Source organism: Lolium rigidum, chromosome 2, assembly GCF_022539505.1.
Source record: "Lolium rigidum isolate FL_2022 chromosome 2, APGP_CSIRO_Lrig_0.1, whole genome shotgun sequence".
NCBI classification, from domain to species: domain Eukaryota; kingdom Viridiplantae; phylum Streptophyta; class Magnoliopsida; order Poales; family Poaceae; genus Lolium; species Lolium rigidum.
In genome coordinates, this window is record NC_061509.1 from 54,716,331 (window position 1) to 54,727,548 (window position 11,218).

Genomic DNA, 11,218 nt, shown 5'->3' on the forward strand with positions numbered 1-11,218 from the left:
TCCAGAAGGCAACACTCAAATGAATAGGATGTGAGATCATTCATGCCTTGGGATTTGTTGCTTCTTTACTTCAGAAACTTGTATGCGTTGCAGTTTGCAACCTACAGCTGCTAGTGTGGTATTAATTGATAAGTTCTCCAAATGATATGGTATCTCCCGGTTAGTGCCCAAAGTCTAAATATCCATTTTCAGATGCTTGCAAGAAATTTAGCCAGGCAAAAGTCTAGACTTTAACCTTTAAATCCAACATCCTGGTTATGTGGACAATAAATATTTATACTTACAAAAAGATTCATATCCATTAAACTTAGAAAATAATCTTATCTATTTATGCTTAGAAACTTTATGCCAGTATACTTACCAAGTGAAACATCATAAATTCTCTTTATGCTAGTATGCTTACTAAGAAAAAGACTCATATCCATTATACTTAGAAAAAGATTCATATTAGTCCCTTAACCTTTGGTTCTCTCATAGTTTAAGTTTTCAGCCATGAGGAACTATTCTACATGCACAACTTTTCAATATTTATGCGCATGGTAATTAATTGATCTACCACGCACCTCTTCACTAAGAATGGTACTTGATCAAACCATGCATAAAAATGGGACTTGAAAAGCAGAGACAGTTGCACTCATATGCAGATGGTACCACTTACGGCATTGCCGCTTAACCTGACATAGCTCTACGCCTCTACTATTAGGTTAATTAGTTAGATACCTGTGCGTTGATACAAGTTGGGACAAACTTTTGTGTCTTCCCCTGCGTTTCTCTTCCACAACCATGCATCCCTCTAACTCTCTTCTTGTATTGCATGTCTTCTCCCCTGGAAAAGGACGGACCAGCCCCTTAGCTCTGCATCTGCCTTCACTGTTCTACTATATGGATAACCATGCGATAAGCAACAAAGCGATGATATAAAGGGCTGGCCCATAGCCTGGGCAGAAGGTGCGACTGCAGTGAGCCCGCGAGCGGCAGGGCCCTGGTCCATGAACCGAAAAGAAAATAACAAAATCCCACAACCGCACTGTGTTGTGTATGCATGACTCCTTTTAAATGCATCCCCCAAAACAGCGCCCCATGCTAGGAAAACAGAGCCGCCGGCCTGATCGTGGCTACCATCAATGCAGGGAAACCTTGCAATTCTCCTTCTATAATAATTCCTTCAAAGCCGTTCAGATATGACATGTGTTGGAACAAGAACAGCAATGTAGTTATAGGAGGGTGATATGGTGATATGGATTGTTGGCGATATGGTGATATGGATTGTGAGGGTGATATGGAACAAGATCAAAATTGTTGTTCTCCGATGAAGAATCTGATGCAGAAGCAAATGTTAACCTTTCAACTTTTATAGTGGGCCATCATGTCCATGCTCCTCGGCACGACGCTTTTCCAAAGTTGCCAGGGTAAATCACTGGCAGGGCCTGGCAACTGTCTTTTTTATAAAAAAAAAAATCTACCTACCGTTGCCAACTTAAATCATGTGGACCAAATTGTGCTGCGCCGCGGTGCGAGATTTCACACTTCCCCCGCGATGGTAGTCCTAACCTTTTGAAAGTGAGAATCAAGTAGTTTTGATATCATCAAATTGTACGTCTGCACGCTATACTAAAACCCTCGTTATGTTTTATTTAGGGAAAAATCTTGGTTATCTTACTATTGCAATGGAAATCATTTAAGTACTTTTGTGTGGACATGGGCCCCAAAGTTGTGGTGTTGCCCCGGGACCCCATCGTGTATGGACTGGCCCCGTATAATATACACAATTTTGAATCATGGTCGACCTCGTTATGTCTTCTGGTGTGGTCACATCACTCGCTGCACAATGCACATTGTGTGGTTGCCACCAGTGCGGGTGGGGTAGACCAATTGGATGGGAACATGTGACCACATCACATGGTGCAGGTGCTTTATGTTTTGGCACACGAGTGTCGTTCACCCTAGTATCAGGCCAGTGGACTCCACTGATGCGCCCACATGTCAATGGAGGAGGGATAGAGGGGAGAGCGAGTGAATGTAAGCATTTATGTTTCTACATGGCTTGTTCATTGTTTTGGACTTTGGAGGCGTGATTTTCCACCTAATCTCCTATTTGTTTATGCAGCAAGTGTTTGGTTATTTTCCTCTCCAGTCGGTTTGGTGCTTTTTTGCCGGAACTTCCCATGTTTATACAGGTTAGTGCCTGCAAGATTGTGTCCCCAGTCCCTACTGCGATGCTGATTTGGAGCACTAATTTTCTCTCTTCATTTTTGGTATTTGATTTCGAATCTGGTGAGGGCCAACAGGACTGTACCAAGTTTTGCAGATATTTGTGACGACTGTGGGTTCGCCGAATGATGTGGCTCACAAAAACGAGTTTACTCCCTAGGGGCTGCGGCTTACACGCCCCATTTTAGTGCTATTTAATCTGTACAAAGGGCAAGTAACTTGTGCCTGGATTTATTTTTGACATGACAGGGGAAGAAACTGTTGTACTCCCAAGCAAGTGGTCTTGAAATTTACCACAGTGCTCTTATCTGCTTCCTCCTTTGTTATCTAGCACATACATGAGCTTCCTCTTTCTTTCACTAGTTGGTCGTTGGTGTTGTGATTTCTTTCTGCGGGATGACCGGATTGACATTTCTTGCTGGATACAGTTCAGTGTTAGTTCAGATGGAGTCTAGTGCTATCATAGACATAGTTTTAGTCCTATCACATACGTGAAAAGTATGGCATGGGATGTGATGGTCGTAGTTTAGTGGAAGTACTGATGTTCTTTGTAGTCCTAACTTAGGTGTAGCCTTACATGTGCTCGATGGATTGTAGTGGTACTAGAAATGTAGTTTGTGGTAGCAAGTTTTAGTGGATAGTTCACATGTAGTTTAGTGATAGGCTGATAGCACATAGGACTAGTGCAGAGTTCTAGATTGGTTTAGAGCATCTCCACCGGCGCCCCCTAGCGGTCCCGATAACGATTTGGGGGCCGGGAGCAAAAATGGGCTCGCACTGGCGCCGGCTAGTTTTTGAGCCCAATAGAATCGCCGGCAACCCCGTGCCGGCCCATTCGCCAAAGGGCGCGAATCGGGCGCGCCGGAGCCTCGCGAGGCGGAAATTTTTTGGCGTGGGAGCCGCCTGTCAGTGACGCCAGGGCGCCACGCGGGATATTTTACCGCCACGATGCCGGGCCAAAAACTCTCCCGCCACGATGCCGCACGGGAAATTCTCCCGCCATGACACCGCGCGGTATGTTTCCCGCCTCGCCGGCGGTCTATATTATCCCTTCTCCCCCACCATTGCTGCAAAAACCCTAGAAAATAGCACAATATGGGATTCGTGGGACGAGGCGGCGCTAGAGGCGGCCGTAGAAGTCGTGGAGGCTGACCCGCAGCTCGCAGAGTACGAGGCGTGGGAGGAGGCGGCGCTAGCGGCAACCGTAGATGCCTATGTCACGGACGAGCGGCAGGGCCAGGAGGCGGAGCGGCGGCTGCGGGAGGCGCGGCGGGAGGCGAAGCGGCAGCGCCAGGAGGCGGAGCAGCGGCATCGGGAGGAGGAGAACCGGCTGGCGCTCGAGGAGGCGGAGCGGCCGGAGTTCCAGGAGGCGTGGTGGCGGCGGGAGGCGCTCAGCCAGCGCCGGTGGGAGGCGCGCCAGCAGAAGGGGTGCGAGGAGCTTGCGCTGCAGGCGGTTACAGCGGGAGGAGACGCAGCGTCAAGATGAACTCTACGAGGGGCGGCGTTTGGCGGAGATGCAGCTCCGGCTACAGAGGCAGGAGTTGGATCACCGTCGGCGGCGGGAGGAGCTGGAGCAGCAACTGCGTCAGGAGGCGGTGGCCGCGGATAGAGCCGCCTACTTGACGTTCGTGCGGAGATAGCAGCGGGGATTGACGACGGAGGAGCAACGGTGAGACCAGGGGAGAGAGCATGGGAGAGAGCTCCGGTCGATCGTCCACCTCCTCAAAGCCGGGTGGCCAGTAGGTAGTAGGCTAGAGATAAGCAGGTATCAAATGTCATCCGGGTCAAGGAGTGAATAATGTTTTACTCGGATTTGCCCGAAAATATTATTCATTCCTCGATCCTGAATGTCATCCGGGTCGAGGAGTGAATAAGTATAAATATTTAGTTTATGTAAAAAAAATCTATCGGGGCCGCCTGTTTGGGGGCGCCGGTGTGGGAACAGCTTCCCCAAATAGAGAATGCAGTGCCGGCGTCCCTCATACGGAAGTGTCGGCGCCTCTGCCGGCGACTATTTGGGGGGCGCCGGTGGAGATGCTGTTACTCTGTTTTTCCGCACATTAATCAAGCTATCTTCAAACAGTAACTTTTCCAGTGGGGTGGCAACTGGCAAGTGAAGAAAGTGCTTCAGAATTACATCAAGTCATGGCAGCAGCAACAATTTTTCAGGTTTTTTTATTTATTTTTTTGCCGTTGATGCAAGTCCTTGCTGAAAATCTGTTTTTTCTCAGTGTTCCCCGCAGTCTGATTGGCAGTAGAGCATGTTTGTCTAGAGGATGTTAGTGAGGGCAGAATGATCAATTTTACACGCAACTACTTTATTTTATTTTCATTCATGTAAGTTATTTAGAAGGGAAACCGAGATCAAAACGCAACAGCAGCTACAGTATCCGTAATGTATGATGTACAGGCATCTGATTTGGTGAGTTTGGGGCCAAGTGGTAGGGGGCAGAAGTAGTCCGGTTCCATTTATTTTGGGTGTCCCTGGATGTACCGTTGATGTATGTATGTCATTTGGGTTTGTGCCTGTTTTCTGTATGTAGTTTCTCTTCTTGTTGTTGTGTAATTTTCCAGAACTATGGATGTAAGTACGAATGATGATTAAACTCCCACGTTCATATAGAGTTGCAACCTGCATCCGGCTTATGGGCCGAGATCTGGTGTTCGAGCGGTATGAATACTTGACCGAATTAATTATCCTCATCGAGAAACTTAGACTACTAAATAGAAAAGATTTTAAAATCATGGCATGGGTCTCCTTTTTTTCTTTCTTTAGAGTTTTCTATATGTACAATTTCTCGATGTTTCGATGAGAATTTCCCTTAGCGATTTGACTAAAAGCCGAGTTAGCTAAGAATGCAGAAAACCAATATTTTCAGGATACAGTTTCAGAGGTGATGGTAAAATCTGGCAGCATCCAGTTTCAGTATACAGTTTTGCTTCACCCAAATCAAAAAACAAATCAAATTTCGTTTAAGCACTAGTGCTTATTTTGTAACCCTTTGCATTGTATTTCAATCTGGAAGCTTTTGGTGAAGCAAAATTTGTTTGAAGCTGCTGTAGCTTTTTGGTTAACGATTTTTTCATTGATTTGAGATTGTGCTTACAAAATTTGTGGCTCTGATCTCTGGTCAAAATATTCACTGACAAGACTGTCCACTAATTAGCCGTCCACATTTGTATTATGTTAGTGATGTCTTCCTGATGAATGTAGTATATATCTTACAAAAGAAAGTAACCGGCCTCAGCTGAACTGTAAGGTGGTATAGTATACTTCAATAACAACAGTGATAAGACTTCAAACAGAAAAGAAAAACAAGTTGTGAAGAGATAGTTAGGGCTGTAAGCGGTGCCTGCATACCATCCTGCAAATGAAAAATTAGTGCAAAAGGAGCCACCGAATAGATTGAAATTAAAGCTGGTTTAGGCAAAACTGTGTGCCCACATCCCGCAACCCTTGCCACCCTACTAGTAGTAATAGTAGCGTGCATTTCTACGACAGTTGCAGTGAAGAATGCCAAAGTACATACATTCAACATAGGCTATTCCGTTCAGCACGGTCAAAAATACATACAGCTAAGCCAGTTAATTAACTACGTCTCTTCTCACAAACCTTTACCATGCAGGTTCACTCAGATTTCAGGTAACCGACCATCCAAGACCCAGCAAATATGATTCCAAGTTGACAGCTCCAAACGAAACGATCACGAGATGGGCTTTTGGGCACCCCACTGTTACTCAAAAGCCTGAAATGTACACATAGTTGATATGAGGCCACATCTCTAAAGAACAAACCTTGCATATGAACTCTCTACAAGAGTGACAACAAAAATATACCTCTCAAAATAGCCATGGTCCCCAATGCGCATTTCTCTGTACAGCTCCACAAATGTATCAACATCCTTCTGAACTAGTTCCTCCACTTCCTGAGCTAGTTCCTCCACTTGCTGAACTTGCTCTAGCGCCTGACCAGCCTGCTCAAAACTTGCAACAATCAGTGATGGCTTGAATTTATCCATCATCAATACGTCATTAAATTGAAACAACAACACTGACTTCAATAGTCAAAATGAAATTATAAAAAACTGATCAGCTTAGTGGAGTGTAGATGTTAATCTTCTCGAAGATTCATAATTAATTATTTAACTAATAACAGTGATCACGTCACACAGCTAGGACATTTTCCATTGTACACAAAACTCTTTTTAGATTTATGTGCAGTGGGATACTCTCCCACTGCTTTCACCAAAATCTATAACACCATCTGGCAAATCTCTGAACTTGACCTCTTTGGTTAGATACAAATAGAGCACAATCTGAAGTTTGGTGGACTACAAAGCATTTGTTTCTCCATGACACAGAAAGGCAACTGAAATTCGACAATCTATGAATCATTTATATTTCTATATGCCCCCTATGCTGAAAACCCGAATCTGAAAAAAAGCAGAAACTGGAAATCTATGATATCTAAAAAATGAGAACTAAACCACTTATACAATGATCCAAAGATTTCAACAATTGAAAAGATTTCCAAAATCTGGTACAATTGAGTGATTGAAAAAATGGCATTATGTTGCCTCTTCAAAAACTTAACCCAAATGATTGTATGGTGTCCATATAAAATCGTATACATATCATGATGTTACAGAACTTCTTGCGTATTTGTCAGAACTTGTACACCATCGAAACATTTAACAGTGCCATGGCAAACGTACAAACAAAATATAGCAAAAAGTAACATCTTACAACCGGGTGTTAGTTGAAAAAAAAAATACATACTACCTGAGTGGACTTATACTCTCACATCACCTACAAAATCTACATTGTGGGAAACAGTATGTGTGTGTAAGTATAACTAAACCTGGCTTTAAGATCAAAATTTCATAAATGTATGCAACCAATTTTTTCTGGTGAGCATGCTGATTGCAACAAATCGTTTTTATCCTTGACCCTCAGAATCTGAACAATGTGAAAACTGAAAAGGCATCCAAGAACAATGTATAGACATTTCATGCAGGAGAAGATGTTACCCTGAAGACCAAGTGAACTCTAGGCCCTGACTGATTGTAGGTGACCTCAAGATCATCTACAGTGACAATCATATGAAGAAGAATGACTGACAACTATAAGTCTGCTGGAAAAATATGGAGCAGCCCACAGTGGATAGGAGATTGACGAGATCAATCTGTCCTTACGCAGATGCACGTGGAGCAACGACAGAGACAAGTCCACCATAGTGAGATTAGAGACCACATCCCTCAATTATTTAATATAATGGGCCTTTGGAAAAATACAGACCATGATTGTGCGAAAATCAGTTCATCTCTTCTACTAAAGTTTGTAACCAAACATTCTTGGGAGAAAAAATGGAACTGCATCATAGATATTTAGGTAAACCAACTCTGTAGCTAAATGAAGTGTACTCACACTCTCCTGTAAGCAAGGAATCTCAATGGAATCCTGAAGAGAAAAAGATGTTTTTTTACATACATGGGGCATCTCACATGAACTATCTGCCACATGATTCGAGACCAAGTTTAAAGTTTAAGCTTCAACGAGCTTTTCAGTACCAAACTACTGATTCAAAACCGCGGGCAACAGGAGTACATTATTACTGTATACAATGATTTACTATTGAGTGATGAAACTTGGAGTGCAAATTATTACCGCAAGCTGGTCCATGCGATAGTGATATGTAGGCAAGGTCCAAACTGTAATGTGGTGCACTAACCCGTGACCCACAAAGACTATTTGCAACAACAGACATCAGTAACTGGAAAAGGCTAGGATAATACCCAATATTTTATCCAACAAGAGATCGCGGAGGGATCTAGAGCATATCTTCACCTGATCCGGGGGAGGAGCAGTAGGCTGGCCGTTCTGTCCGGAAAGGTAGCGGCGCGGCACGGTCAGGAGTCCAAGACCGCGGCGGACGGTGGCCCCCCCTTCTCCGCCAAAAGCGGGGGCTGCCCCTGAGGCAGCGCGGAGGAAGGAAACTCCCTGAGGTCTTCCCGATGAGGCGGCCAAGAGAGCGCGGCGGATGGCCGGCGAGCGCAGCAGAGACGACATGGTAGGGTTTACTAGGGCTCGCGACGGCGCAGGGATTTCCCGAGGTCGAGAAGCCTATGCTTGCGGGGAGGCCCTATATTTACCGCCTTTTGTGGGCTGCAACCCAAGAAACTGGTGGGCAGGCCCATTTTTCGTTATAGTAGTTTTTTTTCTCTAAAACTTTTTTTAGCGTTATTTTTTTGGAAAACGCTGGTGTTTCCCCGGGGGAACGACGCTCCGATCCTCCCACTCGACGCTCGTTCGATCCGTTTTGATCGAACCGTTCACGGCCCGCCATGTCGGCGTCGCATCCGACCGCGTCGCGTCCGACCTCATCGCACCCGACCTCATTACTGCGCCGCGACGCCTTAATCACGCTCTCGCACGAGGTGGCGGAGGAAGCGAGCAGCGGTAGGAGATTCCACCGCCGCCGACGACGATTTCCCTTCCCCCACCGGAGAACGGCGGCGCCAAGCTTCATAGTAGAGGTTCGTGCTCCTCTCGTGCTGAACAGCCGTCCCCCGGCTTCTGTAACCCTAGTCACCGTTCCCCGCCATTCTCTCCCTTCTGACCCCTAGCTATGTAGGTACCTCGGCGCCAATCTCCTCCTCCGCGGCAGGTTCTTCTTCGTTGCCGATCTCTTCGGGTGAGTAGTAGCTTCCCCTCTCATCTCGTGTCCCTCTCTCTCTGCCTATGGATTTCCACCTTGATCTGAAGCATCTTCCTCCCTCACTAATGGAATCTACTATTTTCTGGCATTTCTGTCATAGTATTGGAGGTAGAAGACGCCCTCATCTATTGGGAGGCAAGGAGGGAATAAACTTCCACTTTGCTACAGATGGATGTGAGTATTTCCACTGAAATATCAGGATGTACTAGCAGATGTTCCTTTTGTTCTACCAGGCGGATGTTCATGTGTTGTTAATTATTTTTTGTTATGTAGCATTTTATAGTGTGCTCCTGGATCCATTGTAGCATTTTGTGTTTGTTTATGGTAGTTTGTAGCAAACTTTTGTTCCTTTGTGTTTATATTTGCCCATGTGCATCATTTTGTTAAATGTATGCGTTTTGCTACATTATTCCATTTGTTTGCTTCATTTGTTTTTGATACACCACTTATTTTTGTTCATTTTTTGTTTTTCAGGTTTCCAAAAAAGCTGGGAAGCAACCTATGGCTAGTGCAGAGGATCAGGCTAAGTGGACTTCGAAAGACCGTTTTGCTGCGAAGCGTTTGCGTGTTGTTGCAGATGAGCTGAATCCTGAGAAAAAAGTTGTTATTGAGCAGAAGAGTGCCTTTAGTTCACTACTAAATGTTGCACCATTCAACATACCGAATGAGCTCATAGACTATGTTGCGCAACATATCACACCGTCTCTCCGTGAGTTCAGAGTAGGGAAGAAGCGGATTGTTTTCACCAGAGATATGATTACCAAGGTGTTTGGTATACGCTCAGGGCAAACCCTAGTTGTTGAACTCAAAAAGTTTGAATAAAGTGCTCTTCGAGATGTTTACAGGGGTTCTAATCCTAGACCTGATATTCCTACCACCATCAAGGTCCTGAAAGGTTGTGAAGATACTGATGAGGATACTATAGTTAGGTCTTGGGACCTCCTATGTATGGCTACTGTTGTTGATACGAAGAGTAGCAATCATGTTGGTATGGACTACTTAGGTAGCATGCTTCATCCATCTAGAACCCATGAATATGCCTAGGATGAGTACATCCTGGAGCAGTTGATGGAAGAGGTTAAGAAGATGCAGAAGAAAAGGTTAAAGACTCCTTCTCTTAAGAAAGGGAATCCCAAGTTTGAGTTCTGGATCTCTGGCCCATTTGCTGCTCTTGGTGTATGTTTTCATTCCGACAACTTGTTTCACTTGTTGCACTTAATTCTACAAGCAAAGTTTTGGTTTCTCACATATTGTTGACTGTTTTTCTCTTTATTTTATTTTTGCAGATAATCTATTTGGACCATCTTCAGTTTCCTCCCAGCAGTCATGTCATAGACTATTCACTGCCAAGAGTTTGTCATGTCAAATGCAGTGATTTTGTTTTTGTAGTTCAATGTGACCTTTCCAAGTTGGTTCTTCACAACACCAAGGTTTGTAGGAGACCGGTAAGGAAGTAACCTGCATTTCCATGGTATTTTTTGTTATTTTCTTACTGCTTCAATTAGGAATCTTATCATGTTTTTCCTTGTTCTTTCTTGCTATGTGTGCAGTTCCTTGATATAAGTGAAACACCATATGCAAATGGACTACCTGGACGTGCTGAGGGAGCTCCTGTTGAACATGAAGTGAACCCTTCAGCCTCACTAAATGATTGGCTTGTTTTCCCTAGCTGCCAGGAACTTGAGGTATTGTTTATGCTGCAATCTTATTTTCTTCTTGCTACTTTAGTGTTACATCTTTGTTACCTTATGCACATTTGGTTGCTACTGTTCTGTACTTGCTAATTATAGTTTTATCTTTGGTTTTTGGTGCTGCAATTTTTGTATCTGTTTTTATGCTCCAATACTTTATATGAACTGCTACAATACTTAATATGAACTGCTCATATAGCATGTTATTTGTGTTAGCCTCCTTTTTTCTACATTTTTTCTGATAACCATTTTCTACAATCTTTATGATCTTTTTGTTTTTGCTGCAAATGATTATGTTAATCAGGTTCCAGACCGTTATAAGCATTTGCATGAGAAGCACAAGACCTTGTTTGCTGCTGAACTTGATATAGCAAACAAGAATTATACTGCTGGTGTCAAGCGTATGCAGTCTCAAAGGATGGCTGCTCTCCTTTGTGATGTTGATGTTGCATCGCAGACACAAGAAGGTCCAAGTGTTACATTCCAAGGTGGTTCCAGTATGCATGGAGATGTAAACACTGATGCAGGAGAGGATGGTTCTGCAGATGATGATGAGCAGTCTGACAAGGAGGACTCTAGTGATGAGGATGTTAATGAG

At 44.2% G+C, this 11,218-nt stretch overlaps 1 protein-coding gene across 1 annotated transcript; it reads right to left on the bottom strand.

Annotated features, from left to right (window-relative positions):
* Positions 1 to 5,701: 5,701 nt before the first annotated feature.
* Positions 5,702 to 8,315, bottom strand: LOC124686492. Its single transcript, XM_047220425.1, has 3 exons — positions 8,059 to 8,315; positions 6,049 to 6,185; positions 5,702 to 5,957 (listed from the first exon to the last, which is right to left on the bottom strand). The coding sequence occupies exons 1-3, from the start codon at positions 8,278 to 8,280 to the stop codon at positions 5,840 to 5,842; spliced, it is 477 nt and encodes a 158-aa protein (XP_047076381.1). The 5' UTR covers positions 8,281 to 8,315; the 3' UTR covers positions 5,702 to 5,839.
* Positions 8,316 to 11,218: the final 2,903 nt, after the last annotated feature.